The sequence below is a fragment of the Piliocolobus tephrosceles genome, chromosome 18, assembly GCF_002776525.5.
Source record: "Piliocolobus tephrosceles isolate RC106 chromosome 18, ASM277652v3, whole genome shotgun sequence".
NCBI lineage: Eukaryota > Metazoa > Chordata > Mammalia > Primates > Cercopithecidae > Piliocolobus > Piliocolobus tephrosceles.
In genome coordinates this window covers 4,451,207-4,476,749 of record NC_045451.1, presented here as the reverse complement: position 1 = coordinate 4,476,749, position 25,543 = coordinate 4,451,207, and the positions used below count along the sequence as shown (strand labels likewise).

The 25,543-nt window shown below is 47.9% G+C and overlaps 1 protein-coding gene across 2 annotated transcripts in view; it reads left to right on the top strand.

Annotated features, from left to right (window-relative positions):
* Window positions 1-25,543, top strand: part of TSHZ1 (teashirt zinc finger homeobox 1) — a 78,911-nt gene extending 53,368 nt beyond the window's left edge. For both annotated transcript variants that reach the window (XM_023224802.2, XM_023224803.2), the window contains exon 2: window positions 21,595-25,543. In XM_023224802.2, the coding sequence (XP_023080570.2) occupies window positions 21,595-24,788 (3,194 nt within the window). In that variant the 3' untranslated portion in view covers window positions 24,789-25,543. The remainder of the gene's footprint in view (window positions 1-21,594) is intronic.

The window sequence follows — 25,543 nt, the reverse complement described above, 5'->3', positions numbered from 1 at the left end:
GAGTCAGGATAAGCTTATCAGGGCGTGCATACTTAAATGTCTTTTTAAAAGTTTATTCTTAAACTTTAGTGTCAAATCTGTTATTTTATAAGTATTTTTTTTTTGACATTGAGGAGACAAACATTTCTAGTTATGAATTCTAGGCATTTTTTGCTCAATTATGCTTTAGCAAAGATGGACTATCCACAGCTAAAATAAATTTCTACTTTCTGTTTCTTCTCACTTCTCACAAGAGTTCAGCACAAAACAAGTGTTATTAAAAATTTTTTTTGGCTTAAATTGGTACATTAAATATGCTTCTGTTTTAAAATATTTTAATTTAATAGAGCAATTTTACATGCAGAATATGATCCCACTTGTTCAAATCTTGGACCGTGGTAGAGAAATGTTTTGGAAAGCAGCCCACTTTGACCTCTTTCTCTTTTATCTCGACATCTGTGAGTTTTAAAGCAAAAAAAAAAAAAAAAAAAAAAATGTAAGAGAAATTTGTCTTTGAGTGGAATATTTTCTTGCAGTTCACTGAGGTGGGGTCCCTTTGGCTCGCCATGTCTGTGTGCTTGAGTAAGTAGAAACACTTTAAGAAAAGTAAACTCTGTGCTTTTCTACTGTCATATTTGATTTGGGCTGCGTCCTGATGGTTGTTTGAAGCTAACATGAAATGCAATGCCTGCCTGACCCATTTTGGCAACCCATTATCATAATTTCACTGTCGTATGGCCACTGAGTTAATGTACTTACAAATGACAGAGAAAGTGTGTTACATGACCTTAGGGTTTTCAAAAATTAAATGACGTCGTAGGTCGTATTTCAAAGAATAGCTAAGGAGAATGGTTTTCTTTGCTGCATAAAGTGTCACTGTGCATAGCAACAGGATATTGTATTTCTTTTTTATTACAGAAAAATGTGAAGGTTTTAAACTCCTAGATTCCCCACATAAAATTTAATATTGGGGTAGAGAATGAAATATCCAGTGGATAAATCTGCTTCTCCCCCATCTCATTCCCTCTCACTTTCTAGATGAGACCCCCTCAAAGCTCAGAAATGCAGAAATGCTTTGTCATTTTCCTGTCCGATGATGACTTTACTATTTTCCCTCTTACGTGAATCTCATGAAATCCCACCTAAAAGGCAATAAAGTACTTATATTTACCGAAATAACGCTTTTCTAGGATTGCTTAACAATAGACTGTCTTTTTTCTTGTCGGATTTGGGAATCAGTTTACAAAAGTGTTCTTTGGAAAGAACCAAGTCTTCTAGCCTGAGGTTAAATGAGATCAGGAGGAAATTCTTAATTAAAGCAAGTGGTGCTAACATTTTATTACTGCACAGAGACCTGCACTGCTCACCGTGTTTGGTGTCCTGAGCCTAGACCACAGAGGTCCCCATCCCCAGGCCAGCGATCGATGCTGTCCCATCGGACAAGGGTTACTAGAAGGGTGACAGACCACGGCCCATGATACACATGTGGTGTGGGACGAGACTTGCAGCCCAGTGCTAGGGCCTCACCCTGTCCTCACACTTAGCTGTCGAAGTCAACTCATCTGTTCTAGAATTCTTTTTCCAAGTTAGGAATAGATCAAACAGTAGCTCTTTAAGGAAAGCCTCCCGACTTCAATACAGTGGATTGATTTATAGGTTGTAGATAATACTAGGCCTCCAAGTAAAAACAAGAATTCATAGAGTCCGTTTTCATTGAGTTCATGTGCAGATAACATAGGTCCCCTTGTAATGAGGCAGGAGCTTCAAGGAGGGGTGGGTGTGAGCTGCTTACAGACCTTGGCTAGAGTATTCATGAACAGAAATCCAACTTGTATGTAGGAGTAATAGTAATTAACGTAGTCCTTAGGAAGCAGAACAGAGGATAGGAAAACAGGTCACAGTCTTATGTTCTCTTGAAACATAAGGATGTCTTTTGAAAGCCAAAAAGTGGCACTAAAATTGAACAGCTTAAATTTTCTTTCACCTACCACCTGCAGACTACAATTGATGGTGCTTGAGTCAAGAACTATAGTTGTGGGCTCCAATAGATCACCTGCAGGAGCTGGGCGCTGGGTCCTGGCGGGGACTCCCTGGGACTGTGTTCAGTGCAATTTGTAGCCTTACAAGTGTCAGATCTTGTTACGCCCTGGCAGTATTGACATAAAGAATATTATTTAAAGTTTCTAAAATGTGATGAAGCTTCTAAATTTAATCTGAACTGTATTATGCACCAAAATTAAATTGCAGGGGAAAAAGATGTAGTTGCAATGTGTGCTTGGAAATGACTTGTCATAATGAAATTTCTTTTACCCAAACAATTAGGAGCATTTAAAAAATGTTCTGACATAGCCGAAGAGTTTTTATTTCTGTCACAGACTTAGTAGCTCTGAAAATTGCTTTATTTCCTTGATTTCAATGGACACAAATTGCATGGCTCTATTTTTTCTTAAAATGAATATACACCATGATTACAGAAATATTAAAATGTATCCCCTGGGAGAAAACCTCGTTTTACATTGCAGCTCTGCCCCTAATCCTGCCAAAGCTGGTCTGAAGCCATCTTTTTCCAACTCGAAGAAATGATGCCGACTGAGAACACAGGTTAATGCTGCATCTTGGACACATAGGATAGTCACGGAAGAGATGGACCCCATCTCACCCACAGACCGTGGAGTCAGGCAGCCACACTGTGTGTGAACGCAGTGGCAAGCGTTTCTTCAGAGGTTTGGCATGGAGTAAGAACCAGAGATGGGATTCAAGGGGATGGAAGGCTGCTCATTCCTTCCAGACCGTAAACCGTGGTAGGGCTGCTCCAGTGAGTCCTGAAATCCATCACAGGCGATAGGCTTCAAGTGTCTCTGAATTAGGGGGAGACATTATGAGTGGAGCGGACAGAGGAGAGGGTTCTTCCCTAAGTGGAGTGAATAAGTGTGTACTGTTAAATGATAGCCGTTTGTGACAGACATGATGCTGGGTATAAGAAATGCTTCTGGAAAGGGGAAGAGAGACCTTTCGTGTGCGTATTCAGTTCTGACACATGCTTGAGTAGGAGAAAGATGGTGAATGTTTTGCACAAGTGGAAATGCATAAAATCGGGCATTCTGAAACAATAGCAGCACAGTAGCCTGTATGACATTTTACATCGTCTCCTCGACACAGGGCAGACAGCACTACACCTCATGACTGCAACTTCTAAATGAATCTCAGGGACAAGGTCAGAATTTCCCCTCCCCTCTGAGTCAGCTTCCTTAAGAAGAAGTGGGTTCAAAGGGGGTTATTAGCACTATAAATCGCCCTTCCTGTCAGTCAAACGCTAAGAAATGCAGGACATGATACTGGCCATTTTGGTGACAGAATATAAATCACCAAAGATTAAATTATTAAATAATTTGGAAACTTAACAGTTTGCATTTTGCACTTCCAATTGTTTTGCTGACTTGCACTTTTCTTGGCTGTCCAGGATTTTATTAACCGTCTTTAAGACATCTATCACCTCCTTCCTCTTCATTTTCCAATGGGCAGATTTTCCCAGGAAGGAGAGTTGCAGCACTGATGCCTGCAGTTGCTGCTCCAAAAAGATTGCTGTATTTTCATTGACATGCAGTGCATTACCATAATTGGCTTTTCTACATGATAGGAGAGAGGAAATAATAATGTCATTTTATTTACAGCCAGAGTGTCGCTTTATGAGACTTCTCCAAGTTTCTGCCATGCTGTGTAGGTCAAATGACATCTTTTGATCAGTCCTGTCCAAAGACATCAAAGCTGAGTGGCATGTAATGGAGACCTAGTGACAAACCAAATCTAGAAAAGAAATAAGACTGCCAGTTTCCCATTAAACTGCCTGCTAAACAGCGCAGCTTCCCCGTGTCGGCTACAAAACCACTCTGACCACCTAAATCAGGGGAATGAAAGGAGGCTGAATTGGACATTAGTACTGCAAATGACTGCAGTGATTGCCACGACTTCCCTCCTCCCCCTCCCCAAAAAATCAGCAAGCAAACCATGCGAGTTACAGTGAGACTGTTCTGTGCCCATTCATTTCCCTCCTGCCACTTGCTGGTTTTCTGATCTGGTTTATTTAGGTTTGACATCAGCCAAATGGTGTAGCGCGATGTCTCTGACAGATATTCTTACTGATTTAACGGGAGGCACAACTCAGGAAAGATGGATCTTCTGAGACAGGATTTCAGAGTGGCTGTTTTTCCCTTTTCCACCCCATTTTCTTCCCTTTATGATTCCAGTTGATGTGTTGTTCCTATTCACAGTCAAATCATTAGGGCCTTCAGAACTTGGGAAGAACTGTGTTTGATTGACGACAGTGAGGCTTCATGTTGACTGCCACATGGGCTAGGTGGCCAGCATACTGGAAATACAATCTCTTAAAAAGTCTCCTTAAACAAGCATTTTATACTGGAGATTGATAAAAGATGTGTTTCTGCTCTAATACAGCAGGGTTCACCTTCCCAGGTGATTGGGCCACATGGAAATTTGCATCACATGTATGGAAACAAGCCACAGCCTCAGCGCATGTATCTGCATCGGTTTGCTTTGGATTACATGCAGGGTCTGCTCATTCTTTAATTCACTATCCAGCCTGTAGTTACGGAACATCTACTTTGTTCCAGGCACCATGTTAGCTGCCAGGATCCAAGGTTCACTAAGATGTTGTTCTGTGCTCAAGGAGACCTGGCCCAGCAGGAAGACAGATCACTAGACCCGTGGTTACCTCCCCTGTGCTATGATTAAGTGGCCGCAGGGTGTGGGGGAATCACGGGCTGGGGGGAGTTGGGGGAGGGCCCTGAAGGCTGGCAGGTGGCAACGCTGGAGCCTGTTTGTCGAGGGGCAGCTGTCGGGTGGAGCAGAGCTGACTCCATAGAGGGAACCTGGCTGGCGAGGTTGGAAACAGACGTTTTTGATCCTTCTATTTTTCTATTGTAGTAAAATGTATAAAATTGATAAGATGTATAAAATTATATTAACCATTATTAAGTGTTCACTTCAGTGGCATTAAATCCATTTCCATTGCTGTATAGCCATCACCACCCCATCCATTCCCAGAACTTTTTCATCTTCTCAAACTAAACTGAAACTCGGTACCCATTAAACGGTACCCCTTGTTCCCAGCTCCCCTGGCTCCCAGCGGCCACCGTTCTACCTTCTGTCTCTGTGATGGACCCTGAGTCGACGTGGCTGGAAACAGATTCCGACAGGGCATTGTAGCCATCCCATAAATGGCAGTCCTGAAAATACTGTCCTCTGTAGCCTGTCATGGCGGATACATGTGACCAGAACTTTTAGGGAGAACTACCCAAGACCAATTTTGTTGACCTTCATGTAGACAAGGACCTGATTTTGCAAGCACCCTATTCTGAAATTGGAATCAGGTTTAAACTCATGCCACTTACAGTTGCTGATAGAGATGGCCCATTGCAGCATTATGGCTGTGTGTCAGGAGCCTGGTTCTGGGGTGGACCATCTAGGGAAAGCCCTGCTCCTTGTCTTACCAACGGCGTGGCCTGGGGCACCTCACTTAACCTCTGTGCCTCAGTTTCCTCATGTGGGAATAAAGAGTGAAAGAGGATTTCCCCTTGTAGTGTTGGTGAGGAGCTAACACAGTTAATACGTGTAGAGTACTTACCGATGGTGGCTGGTCCAGAGGAAGGGTTCAGCAGATATTAACCTGTTCCTATTCAACGACATTTTAATGCAAAGCATAATGCTGGTTGAGCAGATATTCTGTGGGTATGAAATGTTTATTCAAGAACAAATCATTTTTTTCTCTCAAATATAGTCCTCCCAAATAAATTACAAGTGTGCTAGAAAAATATCCTTCTCTATCCAGGTGGATCATTATCCGAGAACATGTTTTCTTCCTATTTGAGATTAGATTTCAATATTGTCACTGAAAAAAAATGGCTTCCGATGTTCGGAGTGGGCTTTCTACAGAGAATATATTTGCATGTGTATACTGTCTTCTTTCAGGCTACTGTCGTGAGTATTTAGGAACTGTTAGCATCAAACATCCTTTTTTTCCTACTCTGACTTGACTGTAACAACTTCCACTTTTTAGCCCACTCCCATGGTGTAGTTTAGATTTTATTAGTGTGTTTTCTTTTTTTCTGAATCTTTTCTTTCCCCCTCTGTTTTCATTAAGTGAAGCATGCTCAATCTTGTTCTCCAAGCATTTTCATGGGCAGAACCAAAGGAGGCTGAAGGGAAAGAGAGAACCATGGAAATGAAGTTAAAAGTTGGGAGTTGAGGACCTGTGCTTGCTTCAGCTGATCTCAGTAAGAGACTTTCCTGCAGAAACAAAAGAGATAGAATTTGTTTTGTTTCTTATGCTCCATGAATGCATCATTTATTTTAGAAATTGTGTTACCCAAACCTTGTGCATTCTCCAGGAATCCCACTTGTAGTCCGTGTCTAGAGACGTGGTGCAGCGTGGACTCAGGGACCTCACAGGCATCCGATCAGAAGAAATCGGAGAAAATGTCCTTAGACTAGGAATTGTTTATACTAAATTTTTGAAAATGCAAGTAATGACTTGCGCAAGGACCCTGCACATCCCCTCGTTATGTGGGCATCCCTCCAGCCTCTCCTTTGGATAGATCAGGGAGGAATATTGTGAAGAATGCTTGAGGCTTGAACCCAGACTAAGACTGAAGCACCTTCTTCCATCTTTTTAGCTGGGAAACTTTATCTCTCGCTTCACTCAAGGATGCAAATGAAGAGTGAAATCCACTCACCTGCAGAATTCACTTCTCTCTTAGGTGCCCCAGGCACCCTGGGCCTGCGTCTTCCTGAGCCCTATCCCTGGTGTGCTCAGTAATGCAGCAGGATTTTGCTCCACCAAAGTGTCACCTGTCTAGGTGAGTTGTGCCCGTGCCTATCTGAAGTGACAGCCATCTTTGAGTCCCTGCATCTCTAACTGACTTCTCTTTTATCATTCATGTTGGGAAGGTAGCATTTTCGACAAGGTTGTTTCCTCTTCCCCCTCTTCTTTTTTCTTGCCCCTCCCCCCTTCCCGCTTCCTGGTCTCCTCCCCACCCCCTTAACGCACCTGATCAAAACATTATCACTGACAAAGGTTTCTCTCTCCAAATTAAATGAGTCCAACTAGCCTGGGAATTTCCACGAAGAAAGAAAGTGAAATGCTGATGTGCGAAGTTAATGAATCTGGTAACAGAGAGAACATTATTGAGCCTGGATAATATGATCTAGCTGCCTTCCTTCTCCTCTCACTTGCTGTAAAGAATGTATGGAAGTCAGTTACGTGGCGTGATTCTAACATCTGTCCTACCCCGTAATGGTAATTTGTATAAGTAATGGAAACAGGTTAAATACTTCCATTCGAATGTTGCCAGCAGGGATGAAAATGAACATTTCAATGAAATCATCTCGACAGAGCAGAGAGGGGAGGGGGCATAGACTGATTCATCTCCACTCCCTTTGGTGATGGGAGCCCTAATGAGAACGCTCGAATGTATAGTTTATCAGATAGAAGAGGAAGAGCGCGCAGGTCTCAGACATGAGAATCCTGCAGAACTGCGCGGGCACACAAGGCGCCTTGGTCTCCTTTGCAGACCTTTGCTAATAACGTGCTCTTTTCATTCTAAGGGAGGATGAGAGGGAAAGAGGGGAGGAGGGGCCAGGGATCTGTGTGCACCCCTCTAATGGGCTGCCTGCCAGGCTCATCTTCAGCTGGGCAAAACCACAGGGCGATTCTACTAGATCTCTTAGGACTCTTCTAAAACTTAAAGGGAGGACGGAGAACTGGCGTTTTCTTCATTTCTTTGTAATTAGAAATAATCCTCTTTCAGAGTGGCCTTCTCTTTGCCTAGAGAGTCACTCTAGTTCTTTAAGTTGTTAATGTGAAGAAGAGCCATTTCACTTGGCTTGCTAGTGCTATTTAAAAAGAATTTAAATTGGAGCTCAATTCCTTGTCACTGTATCCCTGTACTTGTACTCTCCTTCTAGAGAGAATATCAGGTCATCTCTCAAGGGGAATATGTGTCCCATAACATCGTTGTCAATCCAAGTATGTTAATGTGGCTTGTTCAACATATTTTCATCCTAAAATGCTGCATTTGTACATAGTATTTTCCAGTATTGCTACCTTTCTCCTATGAAGACTGTGTTATTTGCTATCCAGATGAGTTAGAAATGGAAACACCTAGTCAGCTGGCCTGTCATATTAATACATTAATACTAATATCCCCGTGACTCCAAACATCCCAACGTGGGAACACTGCGAAAGCTGAGCGCCTTTTATGAAAGGAACACACCTTCTGCTTTTCATCAGGGTGTTTTGCCACCGAGGAGGAAGAGATGGGGTGCACGGATGTTCCATAGTGTATGTGGGTATTTGGGGTGTCTGCTAGATTTTTCAGGATAGATTTGAAGCTGACTTTTAGAAAGCGGGGCATGTTCAGGGAAGCCTTTCTTCTATTGTTGCTTCAGCTCTTTAGCGAAACACCCACACTGGTTCATCTATCCACAGAGCAGCGATCACAGTGAGGCAGCATTCTGGGAGTGTTCACCTCTTATGGAATATAAAACAGGATGGTTTAAGAAAACACCTTTATTTTGTGCATAATTGGGGTACAGATTAAGATGCAAGTTCGGGGAGAATAGAAACCTAATTGCTCAGAGCCAGTGTTATTAAGACGCGAGGGAATTTGCAACTTTACCACATTTAGCCATTAAAAAGCAAATACAGCTGTCACTTCTCACCCATCCTTAAAAATGACTGTTGACTAGAGTGAGTCTTGTTTTCTTTAAAGAAACAAAGATGTTTTAAACAATGTTGGGCTACAAATTGAGAAACATAATTTTTATCTAATTTGCTAAAGATACGATGTTTGTGCCTCATATAATTACAATTTGAGATGAGAATGTTTTTCAGACGGTGTGTGTGTGTTTACATTGTAAACCGTCAGGTCACACATTGTTGGTGTCATATGAGGCTCTAACAGGGACCGTATACATTGCCTTATGTCCACTCGCATTAGAACACACATAATTTCATGTTGCTCAGGGTGACAGCATATCTTCAGGGACACACTGGCATCCAGAAGGCACATTTTATGACAAAAAATTTTAACAAGATTTAATTAAAAAATGAAGTCTAACCATAAGAACCAGTTGTCCCATTTCCATTTTGGGAACGGTAGGGCCTATATAATTTAAAATTTTTTATTCACACCCATGCACATACACACTCACCTGCGCACACTCACACCTATGTGCACACACGTGTGCACTCTTGCAAACCCACACCCACCCACACATGCGTGCACGTGAAGGCTGGCGGCGCCTCCTGCTGGGCTGCTGGTGCTTGCTGGTTCACACGGTTCCTTGCAGTCTGTAGGGTGCTGTGAGTGTCCCCCCATGGCAGGACACACTGTACATGCTCACACTGTCACATTCTGCACCATCATACTAGGCTCAGGAACGGTGGGGGAGTGATGGCAAAGCTGTTTTGACACAAAAAGAAATAGCAAAAATGATGATCTGGAGTCTTTGTTTTATTTGATGGGGAAAATGTCATTTATTTCTATAAGTAATTGTAAAAGAAGAATTTTATACTGCAGTTACCATTTTGAAGCTTACTCATTCAGATTTTCGTGAGGTGGGGTGGGGTGATGGCGGGGGGCTGGTGACGCCAACAGTGAGGGTGTAGTGGAGAAAATGCAGAAGTGGTGACTTTATTTTCTGTGATTCAGTAGCCTCTCTTATAAAAATCTTTTAGGCTAAAAGATTTTATTCATTCCCCTGGTAAAGGATATTCTGATAGGTTCATTGCTAGAAATAGCATTTCTAAAATATCATAATATATTCTGGTACATTTGTACCCATAAGAACTAAAGATTGTTAGAAAACTGTAGCTTATAGTGAAAACAAAAGATTTTTAGAAAATTGTAGCTTATAATGAAAACGAAGCATTGTCACAAATAATTAGCTAAACTTGTAAGTTGTTATGTCTCTCTCTATCTTTGTCTGTCTGTCTGTCTTTCTCGCTGCCAGAGTAAACTTTTTTAAAAAGGCATCTTGTAAAGCAATTATGAGAATTCACTGATAATAGTAAAAATAAACCTAATTATTAAGATAAAGAATTTTATTTCCTGTCATGATAGTGTTGATATGACTTTTGAATCAGACACCGAATATTGTTACTAAAGGGATTTAAATAAAGTCAGGTGTTATGTTACCCTGTATTTGGTTTCCAGTCAAGTATAGAAACAATTATGCAGGCCGTGTTAGCTCATGGTTCATCACACTGGTAAATAATTTCTGTCTGTAGCCACTTTTAAAGATAAAAGTTCTCCTAACTCTGTGCTGGATGTTGGCGCTAGTCTCCCATCAGTAGCAGCACAGGCGCCTGGTACACATCCTTGCCACTTGCCTCCATCCACACCGCGATGGCCTGGGGATTGGCATTCCTGTTTCTTTTCTGTATCCTGTGTGTTGATGGGAATAAGCTACTGGCTTTTAAAATGGAGGCATATTCTGAGACATAAGCCCTTTGTGGGTTTTGGAGACTGTGGAAGAGCCTTCACTCCTTGATCTCTCCCTCCCATCCTCTGAGACCCTTGGGAAGGCCTGTAGAAGTTCACCTTTCAGGAGTAAACTTTGTGTTAAAGTGTTGCAAGAGTACAGTGTGCAGTGCTGTGAAGGTAACTGCGTTATCAGGCAGCAGTAGATTTGGCGACGTTTGTTAGTAGTTCTCGGTGATGGCTGGCAGCGTGTAGTCAGAGAATGAGCTGGTACTTAATCTGAGTTATGTTACTTTACACTCACTTCAGCCATTTGACGAGGTGTGCCATGCACAAGTCTCCTCTCTGGATTTCTAAATGTTTCTCATCAGGGCGAGCCCTACCCTGGCTGTTTTAGTTTCAGGGGGTCAGATAATACCAAGTTGGAAGCTGGTGTTTGCTCATATTGGGTTTGTAGACCCAGGGTCGTCAGACTGTCTCAGGGCGGGATTTCTCTTTCCCCAGACGTGGGGGTAAAAACTGAAATCAGCTGCTGTTTTGAGTGCAGGTCTTTGGGTATGCACACCTTGGGGCTGCCTAGCTTGGTTTCTGGAATAAGAGCATTTCTACCACGTGTGAACGTGCACTCCAGTAGTCAGGAAACAGCCATGTGCTCTCTCAGGTGCATCGAAGTGTCACTTGCTTTTTGCTCTTCCCACTTTATTTTAACTTCTTTTAATTTTTTAAGATTCTCATATAATGTCCTCTTTTTCTTCCTGACACCACTGAAAATCAAAGTTTTTCATCTTTTAAATTACAGTTTAAGCTCTGATTTGTGCTACTTATTAAGTACATTGTTGACAAACTCTAGACAAAAGATTAACACCGAAAGTGCTTATTGGGAACAGCAAGAGAGTCTTAAATTAGTTTTCTTATTCACCACTTAACTTGAAATTGAATTCAAGGGCAGTGAGAGAAAGAAGAAATTATGTTTGTTTTAAAACAGTTACCTGTGGATTCCTAATTAAAATCAGAATTGGGAAAAGCCTTTAGGTCATTTTATGTGCAGACTCTGAAATTCTTAAAAATTGTTTCTATTTTTTTTTTTAACATTTACTGGTTTCTTATGTATATATAATAACCACAATAATAAATATATGTATTTAAATTATATTTCTATTTATTTTTCATTGTACATGAATAAGTGCTTTAGTGGTGATTTCTGAGATTTTGGTGCACCCATCTCTATTGGGTTTTAAGTAAATAAAGTAGTTCTCTTATACATCAAATGCTGAAGTAAACCAGTACATTAATGATTGGTATCAGGCAACTAAAATTTGCCAAAGTCATAGGAAATTTTTTGTTTCTATCATGTTAGAGCAAAAGTGGCCTTTCAGCTTTGCTTGGCAGGGTGTCAGTCTTCCTGCAAGAAATCAGAACAATGTTAGTAAATTAGCGCATATATTGTATTTTTACCTTCTTTCCCGAGGAGGAAGGACTGGGCTGTGCCTGTGTCTGCCCTCTCTGCATTTTTTGTTTCCCAGTGTATTCTAACTTTCATCAAAACCACCTGCTCTCTCCATAATGAAGGTGGCATTACTTTATGAGTGATCAGTTATAAATTTGGAAGACAGTGTGTTTCGTAAGATTCGACAGTGAATCGAAGCTGTACATTCATCACTTAGGTGTGGGGAGGCCCCTTTTGTGAACTGGCCCCTTGGAGTAAATGTATTTTGATATAATGGCCGTCTGTTCATGGATATCACGTTTGCCAGTCTGAAAAATAGTTTGATTGAGACAAACATGTAATTTGGTAAGATTCTATAGTTTCACCAGGTGGCAATACAATAGTGAAATTTGGTATTTACTGTAAGGCAGTCACCAAGCAGGGACTGAAGACCTGCGTTTGGGTTTGTCACTTTTGAACATCATTCCTCTTTCACAGTCAGCTCTCACTTACCTGTGCTAATGAGGAAGAGAGAACTTGGGTAGACAGAGTTTCCTGACCTTATTGCTATCGTTTGTGTCCACCACCTCCTCCGTCAGGCCTCCAAAGAGCTCTTCACTAGGACCAGCATTTCTGCTGGTGTGGGTTTCCCCACCTCTCCCTTCCTTCATCTGTTCTTTGGCAGATGCTCTAATCATCAGCAAAGCCTCTGAAAGGCAGGCACAGGGAAAAGAAGAACAAGAAGGGCCCAGCCGATCCGTGGCCCGGATTTCACATCTGACTGTCAGAGCACCATCTAAGCAACAGTTAAGACTGATGCTGGCTCAGCTTCAGTCTTAACTGAAGGGATGGGCTTGGGCTGGGATGGGCTTATCGTTATTTTGTTCCTATTGTTCCCATGTATTTGAGTGGCATGAAGTTAAGCAGGTTCCCACAGCCACAGGACGATGGCACGTCTGCGTGCAGGACGTTTTCTGATTCATCCTGGGAGTCTACAGGGCGTGAGGAAGAGGAGGAGCAGGCGTCCTAGTTCCTTCGGGCCGTTGTAGCAGTGCACTGTGGACTGTGTGTCTGTGTGTGGACTGTGAGCAACAGACATGTATGAAACAGTTCTGGGCCTGGGAGGTGAGAGGTCAAGGCAGCAGCAGATCCGGGAGCCGGTGAGGGCCTGCCTCCTGTGCGTAGACGCTGTCCTCTCACTGTGTCCTCAGGTGGTAGAAGGGGCAAGGCAGCTCTCTGGAGCCTTTTCACAAATAAGGGCACTCATGCTGTTCTTAAGGGCTCTTTCCTGGTGACCTCCTAAAGGCCCTACCTCCTTCTGCCATTACCGTGGGGGGTTAGATGTCAACAGAGGAATTCGAGGGCAGGGGTACAAACATTCAGACCACAGCAGCTGACAAGCACACAGTTGGGCCACATACTGATGGTGATGATTCTGTCATTGCCATAAGTATTTCCTGTAACCCCAAAAGACGTTGTTCCAGTGGGGACAATGTACCAGTGGGGAGACCGAGGTCCCAAGGAGCGAGTGAGTGTATCGGGTCACACTGTGTGTACGTGTCTGAGCCTGGGTCACACTGTGTGCGTGTCTGAGCCTGGGTCACACTGTGTGCGTGTCTGAGCCTGGGTCACACTGTGTGTACGTGTCTGAGCCTGGGTCACACTGTGTACGTGTCTGAGCCTGGGTCACACTGTGTGTGCGTGTCTGAGCCTGGGTCACACTGTGTGTGCGTGTCTGAGCCTGGGTCACACTGTGTGTGCGTGTCTGAGCCTGGGTCACACTGTGTACGTGTCTGAGCCTGGGTCACACTGTGTGTGCGTGTCTGAGCCTGGGTCACACTGTGTACGTGTCTGAGCCTGGGTCACACTGTGTGCGTGTCTGAGCCTGGGCTCCTACCATGCTCTCCAGGCATCAAATCCGTACCTTCCATCTCTCTTCTTCTGCCATGCTAATGGGGTGGGTGGGGGGATCTGTTCTACTAAAGAAACCACAGCAATGGCCACGCTAGTGTAAGCCCCCTAAAGGCGAACCACTGGGGTGTCAGTCCCACCCCAGTTCACTCTGTCTTTTCAGGCCCAGGCTCCTGGGGAGCACCCCTTTGGATCACCCGTGCACACATCCAGGGTGGATTAGTGGACCTTGCTGTGTGTGACAGGTATAGCCCCGGGGGTTGGGGGAGGGGTGGCTTCCCACTGTCATTGGCACTTTCCTCCAGGATACAGACTTAGCAAACTCCAAGCACTCCTTCTTTGCCTAATACGGAAGCCAGGGTGTTGGGTTGCTCTTGTTTGCAGGCACCCTGGGTTCTGGGTTGGAATTTCTCCCTTCTCAGGCTTTGTCCTGTGACACCTAGCCCTCTTCTCCCTGGGTCCTAAACTCTTAAAATGAAACTCTGTTGATTTTCAGTCCTTCTGAGGGCTTCTGGCCCTGGGATGTGGTGCTCTCTGCCTGCTCCCCAGTTTTGGAAGGGTACGGGACCTTGTTGGGGGCCTGTGGGGGCAGAAGAACTGGGAGGCTCAGTGCACTGTGTTGAACAGACCGGGTGTGGAGGAGGCAGAGGCTGCTTGGAGCCTGGCCTGCTGCTGCCTGGTTGAGCCTTGGGAGGACCCTTGGCCACTCAGCTGTGATGGGGAGATCAGAAGCACGGGTCCTCCAGTGCTGGCTGCTGGAGTGGTTGTCCAGAGGTGGTACTGTGGCTTCAGTTACTATTATGATTTTTATTATTATTGAGTCCTTGGAACTAAGCCAGTCCTCGAAGGTCTTGCAATGATGGAGGAAGAGGGTAAGGTGAGGCTGGCAGTCCAGTCACAGGTTGAATATGGAGTCTTTCATGGGGCATCCTCCTGCCCATCTCCATCTGTGGGACCGTGGAGTCCCTTGCACCCACTAATGTCTGTGGCTGTCCCAAAGGCTGTTCCCTTCCATGGTCACAAGAGCTTCAGACAAGAGGCCACCCTGACCAGCACTTCAGCCCCAGGGCCCCTGGACTGGGGCGGTGGGAGAATGGTGCGGATGTGCTTTATCCAACGGGGACAGGAGAGCTGCTTGGGGTCCGGAGGGCGGGTTCGGGCCAGTGAGAAATGGTGCCCAGTGATGCGAGGTGGAGGGTAGGCCGTCCTCCCAGCTGTCTTGAAGGTTTGTGCTTCCTCGCATCTCTTGTAAGTTAGAGGGGAGAAGGTTAGCTAGTTAAAAAAAAGGTAGGATGAGCAAAAAGAACATAGTAGCATAGTAAAATAGCTGAAAGATAGAAGATCATCAGGCTTAAATAAACTGGAAGAGTATATGATGAAAGTATAAATGCCAGAAGGTTCGGAGGGCAAGGACAGCAGTGAGGAAATCCCATCAGCTAAGGCCTAGCATGGTGACAGCTGTGTGTGGTGAGCCACTGTGGGAAAGGCTCTGGGCCGCCAGCCCTCCTGTTCGTCAGACTGTGCAGCCCCTCCCATGGGAAGGCTGGATGGAGAACGCCCTGCAGTGGCTGTGGCATTGAGGAGCTGGAGCAGGAGGAAGGTGGGAGGCGGCCACTGTGGTCAGGGACTTGGGGGAACTGAGGCAGAGCAACCCAGGACAGCCTCTCTGGCAGTGTGGAGCAGGAGCCCACTCATGTTCTCAACCCAGACACCATCTGCATCCCCGATCGTCCCAAACCCCCTTTCATTTTTAACGTTAAAACACAGTAACAATTAATAAAGCCTTTCCCAACATTCCTGTCCCAGGCTGGGCCATGCCGTTCTCCATGCGCCCTCATTCCCAGGATCTGACTGGTGGCTGTGGCTGGGGCTGGTAGACGTTCCGTGAAAGTTTGCTTCTAGCGAATTCATTCCAGCAATGGTGTTCAATGGCTAGTCCATGTTGGCTGAACTGAAAACATTGAAGATTTTGAAAATACGATATTTATCAGGAACCACTTCATTCAATGATCAATAACCCATGTATTTATTATCTAGATAGAAAACACTGTAACATTCTTGAAAAGCATTTTTTCTTTGTCCTGTGTGTATAATTTTGTCTTCTGCTTTTTTCATTTAATTACTTTCTCCATGTTATTAAAACATAGTTTCTCATGTTTGAAGGATACTGCATCCTGGGAATAAATACTAGTTCGTGCAACCACTCCTTATTGTTGAAGATTTAGACTGTGGCAAGTTTTATGTGTATAAAAGGACATCTTGTATAAGGGACATCTTTGGGCATGAAGCTTTTTCTGCATTTCATATTAACTTCTTAGACTAACTTCAAAAAAATAAAATGACTGAGCTAAAGGATATCAATGTTTTAACATTTCTCTGCCTTTACTCTTTTTCTTTGAGATTCTCTCATACACACAATACTGTGTCTGGCACATAACAAATACTTCATACAGAATTACTTTTGGTCATTCATTCATTTGAAACCATTTGCTCCATATCTTCTCTGGCATTTAGATGTTAATGAGACAAAAGAAAATAACTTGGCAAAGGAGAAAGACGGGGCTGGGAATCAGCGACTCGCTTTCAAATCCTGTTTCCAGCGTTTGTTTCCTGTGTTACTTCGGGGAAGTCGGTCAACTTCTCTGAGACCGTTGTCTTTCCTGTGGAGTAGGTGTTTCAGTGATCCTTCGCTTGAAGGGTTTGAGACTTCAATGAGGCAATGGGATGGAAACACTCAACCCAGCGGCGCGGAGCCTGTGCTGTGGTAGTTGAGTGGAAGAGTTCACAGCTTGATGAAGAGGACAGACAGGTAACAGCTCCAGATTCTTCCAGGAGTGGTGAATTTTGTGAGGGCATTGAGAGGACGGCATAAGGAGATGACCTTTGAGCCTCCCTGGAGGGCTGAGGGAGGGCCCAGTAGCTCACACCAGGCAGAGTGGGGGAGGGCTGGCATCCAGGCTGGGCACTCTCCTATGGAAGAAGGGCTGCCTGGGACCAGATAGAGCGGGCTGGGCATGGAGGGCTGGGCACAGGCGGGGCAGCAGTGAGAGTCCTGATGCCCTGCCTGGGACACACAGCTTCAACAAAGGCTTGAACTCAGGGTTGTTGGGAGCACAGCGTCTGCTGGAAGGAAGAATGTCACAGACCAGGAGTGGAGGGACGTCAGTTGGGGGCATTGGAAGGCTCTGGCCACACCTGGTCATCAGTGCAGGGCCAGTTTGGATGCGGGGCCCGAGGACCAGGAGGCGTTGAGGATTGCGCTGCTTTTCTGGCTCAGATACTCTCGTTTAGGGTTACTTGGTAACCTCTGAATCTGGAGGTTCAGAAGCAGGAGAAGGTGAGCTGTTGTTATGAGGAGGACAGTGCCGGAGCGGGCGGTGGGGTGTCATCGTTTGCACACAGCATAGGTGTGACGTGGAGTACCCGTGTCACCTCAGATCTGTGTTAGAACAGTGGGGCTCCTTCCATGGGCCCGACGTGGGGCCAGGCCCTGAAAGCACCATGGGGGCAGCAGGACAGGCGTCCTCCCTGATGGGACTGTGCCTGGCAGGGGTGCCCATGGCTCTGGTGGGCACAGGCACTGGGGTTGTGGAGAAGGTGAGATTGGCCAGAGAGAGGCTGCGGTAAGAATGGGCAAGAGCAGCAGGCCGACCTGGGGATGCGGCAGTTCAGAACAGGGAGGGGAAGCGGGCACCGAGGGTCCAGAGACGGACAGGGCCACAAGCTGCTCACAGGTGCAACCGGGTGGGGGTGAGAAGCTGCCTCCAGATGGCATCTGGAAGGTGGGCATGCTAGGCACGGGCAGGGAGAGCCTGAACCTGTGGGGGCCCAGCCTTCACCCTGGTCCACACTGGAGCTCCCTCCCTTCCAAAAGTATCCCTCCCCTACCCAGCCACAGGCTTCCTGATCACCCTGCTTTGCTTCTTCCCTGGGACATGAGTCCCTGTCCCTAGGGCAGGGACTTTATGGACCCCCTCCTTCCACGTCCACACCCCCTGGAGCCCACACAGGGCCGTGGACATCTGCGCAAGGAAACAGCGTGCTGGCAAGATGACCTCTTAGGAGGGTCTTCTCGTTCTGTGGATCTGTGAGGTCCAATCTGTTCTGACACAGATTGGCAATGAGATACATCGTAGCTTAGCCTAGGAACTTCCCGGGTGCAGAATGGACTGTCTTGGAGGACGGCCGAGTGGAGCCTGGTCTGGATGACGCTTGCACCTGCTGGGAGCGTGAGGGTGCAGGATGGTCCGGGAGGAGGCCATCACCATGCGGTCCTGAGATGCCGGGCCAGGTCCTGGGACGCAGCCCTGACTCCTGACCCTCATCCTTTGTGGGCGCCCGCTCCAAGCAAGAGGACGAGGATTGGTCAGTGTTGAACACACCCTAGAGGCATGAGAGCAAACCTCCCATTTCTGTGTTTTCAGAGTTGAGACAGAAGCCTGCCGTGGATGGAATTGTGTCCCCTTCATTCGGATGTGGAGGCCCTGACTCCCATTGGGGCTGTATTTGGAGAAGGGGCCTTTAGGAAGTAATTAACGTTAAATGGGGTCACAGGGCCCTTGTCCGACAGAGGTGACCTTAGAGGAAGTGGAAGGGCTCTCTCTTTCCACCTGCTGGAAGGAAGAGCCATTCAGGGGAAAGCTGCCATCCTCAAGCCAGGGAGAGGCCTCACCAGCAAGCAAAGCCTGGCAGACCTTAACCTGGGACTTCCAGCCTCCAGGACTGGGAGAAAGGAAGTTCTGTGGGTCAAGCCAGCCAGTCTACCGTATGTGGATATGGTAACCCAAGCCAATGAACACAGAGTCACTTATTAGCACACACAGGTTGGCTGCCTGCTGTGGGGTGGGCCGTGGGAGGGTTCGTTTAGTCTGTGCAGCAGCCTCCAGGCACCTGTGGCCGGGGACAGAGGCACACAGAGCAGGGGGCCAGCAGTGACGGGCTCCCCAAGCTGAGCAGATCCAAGTCAAACGAAACGTTTCCTCTGCGTTAGTGGCCATGAAACTCCCTTTCACAAAGATGGGTTGATGAAAGCCATGAGGCACTTTCCTATAGTGGATCCTGATAGAAGGGCCTCCCGCACACCGTGAGAGGGGCCTGGGGCCAAGGCCAGCGCGTGCTCAGGCCTGCCAACATCATAAACCTGGGCCTTCTGCCTCTCCTGGGCGTTGCCCTGCCCGGCACACCCTGCAGCCTTCAGAGTCACCCTCCAAGTACACAGAGGAGCTGCACCTTGTGGCCCAAGCCAACATGACCCAGGCCAGGCCGGTTCAAAGGTGACGAGTCTGACTAGTGGTTCTTAAAGTGGGGTTCCCAGGTCCCAGCAGTTAACCCTCAGAACTGGGCCATCCTAAACCTTTAAGAATTAGGGGCGAATGACAGTGTGCCTGAACTTAGCAATTATCTTTTAATTTCATGAGTGTTCTATTTTACGGGGGAGTCGTAGAATCATCTAGAACATTCCCCAGATGTTGATGCCTATAGTTGAGGCCTGAGGTCTTACATGGCTGGTTATTTTCCACAATCACAGCACAGTGTGAACAGAATCGTGATTCCTGGATTTGCTGCCGTCCTCAGACTGCTGTGAAACGTGTGAACACAGGCGCGCAGATTGTCTTACGCTCTCACTAGAGGTGGAGTTGAGGCTGTGTGCAGAAAGAGCAGTGCGTGCAAGCACTTGGGACGGCCTGAGCTAGAAGAGACTCTCCACATGACCGATTCAGTCGTCTCTCATTGTGCGTGTGTGTGCGTGTGCTTGTGTGTACACGTGCGATTGTGCGTGTGCCTGTGAGTGGTGGCTGCCGCTAGAATCGGAAGCCCTGCATTTGCAGGTGTTGAGCTCTCACACTGCTCCCCGCTGCCCCTGGCATCCTCCCTTTGGGCAGCCAAGATGTTTTCTCTCCCTCCCAGCAGTCCTCCCTGAAAATGTGTGTCCTCGTTGTCGTGTTCCCTTGGGCCCTCGCTCTGATGATGTGATCATGAATGATGATATTTAATGAGACACCTCTCTTAGGTCAGATCAATGTATTTTACTAGGGACTTTCTGCAAAATATCTGAACCCCGAATATCCCAAGTTGTTGATGGAACTCTAGTCCAGCTAGTTGTTCCCTCAAGACGGGAAAAGTAAGTAAAAGTGCCTTGGTCAAAGAAGCTGAGGCAGTGTTCCTTACAGTAGTCTCCCTTGGGAGTTGGGAAGGTGGGTTGTGCAGTAAAGGATCTGACATGTCCTGCAGTCACAAGTCCAGGTTGCATCTCGGTTTCTGTGCCTTCCAGCCTCATCCATGGGACAACTGCCGTATCCCGGAGGCCCCTCTGGGAAACTCTGCCTTCAGCCCATGAGGTCGCTCTGCTGCGCAGTCGTGGACCTGTAGTCGGCGGATGGAGCGTGGACTGTTGGGCTTTTGTAATTAAACAGCTTTTATTGTGATAAAATATTTATAACATAGAAGTGACCATTTTAACCATTTTAAGTGCACAGCTTCATGGCCTTAAGAATGTTCATATTGTTGTGCAGCCATCACCACCCTCCATCTCCAGAACTTTCTCATCTTCGCAGATGGAAACTCTGTCCCTATCCCCTCCTTCTCCTGGCACCCACCACCATTCTGCTTTCTTTTTCTATGAATGTGACGGTTCTAGGGCCCTCACGTGAGGTGAGCCGTGCGGTACATGTCCTCTTGTGACCGACTCCCTTCACTGAGCACTGTGCCCTCGAGGTACATCCACGCTGCAGTGCGTGTCAGAACTCCCTTTCCAAGCCTGAGTGATGTTCTGCCTTCTGAAGGAAGCAGAAGGCCCAGGTTTACCATGTTGGCAGGCCTGAGCATGCTCTGGCCTTGGCCCCAGGCCCCTCCCACTGTGTGCGGGAGGCCCTTCTGTCAGGATCCACTACAGGAAAGTGCCTCATGGCTTTCATCAACCCATCTTTGTGAAAGGGAGTTTCATGGCCACTAATGCAAAGGAAACGTTTCGTTTGACTTGGATCTGCTCAGTTTGGGGAGCCCGTCACTGCTGGCCCCCTGCTCTGTGTGCCTCTGCCCCCGGCCACAGGTGCCTGGAAGCTGCTGCACAGACTAAACGCTACACCGCGTTCATCCCTCCGACCATCAGTGGACATTTTGGTGCCTTCCAGCTTTTGGCTGCAGTCAATGAGGCTGCTCTGGGCCTTGGTGAACAACCATGGCTCTTGCCATCTGGCAGCCCCATGAGGGTGGCGCTTTACTCTGCCCAGGCAGGGGACTGGCGGTGCCATGCTGGGTTCTGGCTTTTGCTGAAGACCAGAGTGTTTTCATTGCTTGCCATTGAGGAGTGTTTTTATTTATGGGAGCGATATAATACTGTCTGTGAATATCCTGCTCTAAACTGGATAACCAGGTCATGCCCGATGGGTGTTTACAAGTATTTGCCGTGTGGAAGTCATGAGGGTACTCCTGGGTCACTTAGGAGGGAACAGCCGATAGGAGGGGTACTTGGCGGGTGGTAGCTGGAGTCCCAAGTTCCTGCCCTTCCCACCAGGCTGCAAGGGTCAAACTGACATCTTTGGGACGAGCACAGGATACCATCCTCCAGTTCAGTCCCCTTTGCTAAAGACACACTCAGGAGGGGACAGCACCTTTTGAAACCTAACTCCTACAAAGGGGTAGATACGTAAACTTGGGGTAGCCTTGTGTCCGGGGAGCTAGGCTGACAAATATCTTTTTAAAGATCATCTAACTGCTGGGGAGGCTGCGTCCTTGAAGATGATTTACTTCTTCTAACTGGGTTTTACTTTTCTCTCCTAGCTTATGTTCCTGAGGAAGAATTGAAGGCAGCAGAAATAGATGAAGAGCATGTGGAGGATGACGGGCTGTCTTTGGACATTCAGGAAAGCGAGTACATGTGCAATGAAGAGACAGAGATCAAAGAGGCACAGAGCTACCAGAACTCCCCAGTCAGCTCTGCGACTAACCAGGACGCTGGCTACGGGTCGCCCTTCAGTGAGAGCAGCGACCAGCTGGCCCATTTCAAAGGCTCTTCCTCTCGAGAAGAGAAGGAGGATCCGCAGTGTCCCGACAGCGTCTCGTACCCCCAGGACAGCCTGGCACAGATCAAAGCTGTGTATGCAAACTTGTTCTCTGAGTCCTGCTGGTCCAGCTTAGCTCTGGATTTAAAGAAGTCGGGTTCCACCACCAGCACCAACGATGCCAGCCAGAAGGAGAGCTCCGCCCCCACCCCCACACCCCCCGTCTGCCCCGCCAGCACCGCAGGCCCCACGGCGAGCACGCCCAGCACCAGCTGCAGCTCCAGCACCAGCCACAGCAGTACCACCAGTACCAGCAGCAGCTCCGGGTACGACTGGCACCAGGCCGCACTGGCCAAGACGCTGCAGCAGACGTCCTCGTACGGGCTGCTCCCCGAGCCCAGCCTGTTCAGCACCGTGCAGCTCTACCGCCAGAACAACAAGCTCTACGGCTCCGTCTTCACCGGCGCCAGCAAGTTCCGGTGCAAAGACTGCAGCGCCGCGTACGACACGCTGGTGGAACTGACGGTGCACATGAACGAGACAGGCCACTACCGCGACGACAACAGGGACAAGGACTCTGAGAAGACCAAGCGGTGGTCCAAGCCCAGGAAGCGCTCCCTGATGGAGATGGAGGGGAAGGAGGACGCCCAGAAGGTGCTGAAGTGCATGTACTGTGGACACTCCTTCGAGTCCTTGCAGGACCTCAGCGTCCACATGATCAAAACCAAGCATTACCAGAAAGTGCCTCTGAAGGAGCCAGTGCCAGCCATCACCAAACTGGTCCCCTCCACCAAAAAGCGGGCGCTTCAGGACCTGGCGCCCCCCTGCTCCCCTGAGCCAGCAGGAATGGCCGCAGAGGTGGCCCTGAGTGAGTCAGCCAAGGATCAGAAAGCGGCGAACCCATACGTCACGCCCAATAACCGCTACGGCTACCAGAACGGTGCCAGCTACACCTGGCAGTTCGAGGCCCGCAAGGCGCAGATCCTCAAGTGCATGGAGTGTGGCAGCTCCCACGACACCCTGCAGCAGCTCACCGCCCACATGATGGTCACCGGGCACTTCCTGAAAGTGACCACCTCAGCCTCAAAGAAGGGCAAGCAGCTGGTGCTGGAGCCTGTGGTGGAAGAGAAGATCCAGTCCATCCCCCTGCCGCCCACCACCCACACGCGGCTGCCGGCCGCCAGCATCAAAAAGCAGCCGGAGTCTCCCGCGGGGTCCACAGCTTCGGAAGACAAGAAAGAGCCGGAGAAGGAGAAGCTGCCCGTGGCTGGTGATGCGGAGAAGATCAAGGAGGAGAGTGAGGACAGCTCGGAGAAATTTGAGCCCAGCACCCTGTACCCCTACCTGCGCGAGGAGGACCTAGACGACAGCCCCAAGGGAGGGCTGGACATTCTCAAGTCCCTGGAGAATACCGTCTCCACGGCCATTAGCAAAGCCCAGAATGGCGCGCCCTCGTGGGGTGGTTACCCCAGCATCCACGCGGCCTACCAGCTGCCGGGCACCGTGAAGCCACTCCCGGCGGCCGTGCAGAGTGTGCAGGTGCAGCCGTCCTATGCTGGCGGCGTCAAGTCGCTGTCTTCCGCCGAGCACAACGCCCTCCTGCACTCCCCGGGGAGCCTCACGCCCCCACCGCACAAGAGCAATGTGTCTGCCATGGAGGAGCTGGTGGAGAAGGTCACAGGCAAGGTCAGCGTCAAGAAGGAGGAGAGGCCCCCTGAAAAGGAGAAGAGCTCCCCGGCCAAGGCTGCGTCCCCCGTAGCAAAAGAGAATAAAGATTTCCCTAAAACGGAGGAAGTCAGCGGCAAACAACAGAAGAAGGGCCCTGAGGCTGAGACCGGGAAGGCCAAAAAGGAGGGACCGCCGGACGTTCACACCCCAAACGGCACAGAGCCTCTCAAAGCAAAGGTCACCAACGGCTGTAACAACCTGGGGATCATCACGGACCACTCGCCAGAGCCTTCCTTCATCAACCCGCTGAGTGCTTTGCAGTCCATCATGAACACGCACCTGGGCAAGGTGTCCAAGCCCGTGGGCGCCTCGCTGGACCCGCTGGCGATGCTCTACAAGATCAGCAACAGCATGCTGGACAGGCCGGCGCGCCCCGCCGCCCCCGTGAAGCAGGCCGACGCCATCGACCGCTACTACTACGAAAACAGCGACCAGCCCATTGACTTAACCAAGTCCAAGAACAAGCCGCTGGTGTCCGGCATGGCGGATCCGGTGGCGTCACCTCTGCGGGAGAGCGCGCTCATGGACATCTCCGACATGGTGAAGAATCTCACAGGCCGCCTGACGCCCAAGTCCTCCACGCCCTCCACGGTTTCGGAGAAGTCTGATGCTGACGGCAGCAGCTTTGAGGAGGCACTGGACGAGCTGTCACCTGTCCACAAGAGGAAGGGCCGGCAGTCCAACTGGAACCCACAGCACCTGCTCATCCTGCAGGCCCAGTTCGCCTCGAGCTTGCGGGAGACCACAGAGGGCAAGTACATCATGTCGGACCTGGGGCCACAGGAGAGGGTGCACATCTCGAAGTTTACCGGCCTCTCCATGACCACCATCAGCCACTGGCTGGCCAATGTGAAGTACCAGTTGAGGAGGACAGGGGGAACGAAATTCCTAAAGAACCTGGACACAGGGCATCCTGTTTTCTTTTGCAACGATTGTGCCTCTCAGTTCAGAACTGCCTCTACATACATAAGTCATTTGGAGACGCACTTGGGCTTCAGCCTGAAGGATCTATCCAAGCTGCCACTCAATCAGATTCAAGAACAGCAGAATGTTTCGAAAGTCCTGGCCAACAAACCTCTGGGCCTGCTGGGGGCCACCGAGGAAGACTTGGGCTCCACATTCCAATGTAAGCTCTGCAACCGGACTTTTGCGAGCAAGCACGCAGTCAAACTGCACCTTAGCAAGACTCATGGCAAGTCCCCCGAGGACCACCTGATCTATGTGACTGAGTTGGAGAAACAGTAGCGTCCAGGTATGCAAGAGACCGTGGAACATTGCACTAAACGTCGTCGAGCTGCACTAGGCCTGGCCTGAGCCTCTAAAATCAGTCTTTCCTTTGTTGCTGGCCCGCCTCTCTGGACCTTGGTTTTCTTACACATATTTTGTATATTTATATGCTCTCTGTCCGATCTGTGCATGTTATTTTTCTTTTTCCGTGAGTCAAAGTCTGACCTTTATTTTCAACATCTGTTCTTGATGTTAAGCTATCTTTTGTAGGAAATAGTGGGGCACACTATTCAGAGACATTATTTAGCAGTAAAGAAAGACACAAATAACAATGATAAAAAGACATCCTAAAATGACGAAGTTGCCATGACAATAAAGGTCATAGAACCTGGTAGTGTCAAATTTAACCCTTTGAGGACTGTAATTGCATTTCTGTGCCTTTCACTTGAAAAAAAAAAAAAAAAAGAAAAAAAAGGCTTAAAGGCATTTCATTCAGATCAAAAGCTGTGTCAGACACAAAACTTATTTAATAATTAAAAAATGAGCTTTTATATGCAGAACTGGTTTGTGAGGAAACATGCATGCAGCTGTGGGAAGATAGAAAGCTGTCTAGGACTCACGGGGTTTGGAAGCCACACCTCTACATGTCTAAAACAAAAAACAACAGATACCCACTCGCCACTCTGCCCAAACCCTCTGGATGCTGAAAAATGCCACTTTCGGCAAAAAAAAAAAAAAAAAAAAAAAAAAAAAAAAAAAAAAAAAAAAAAAAA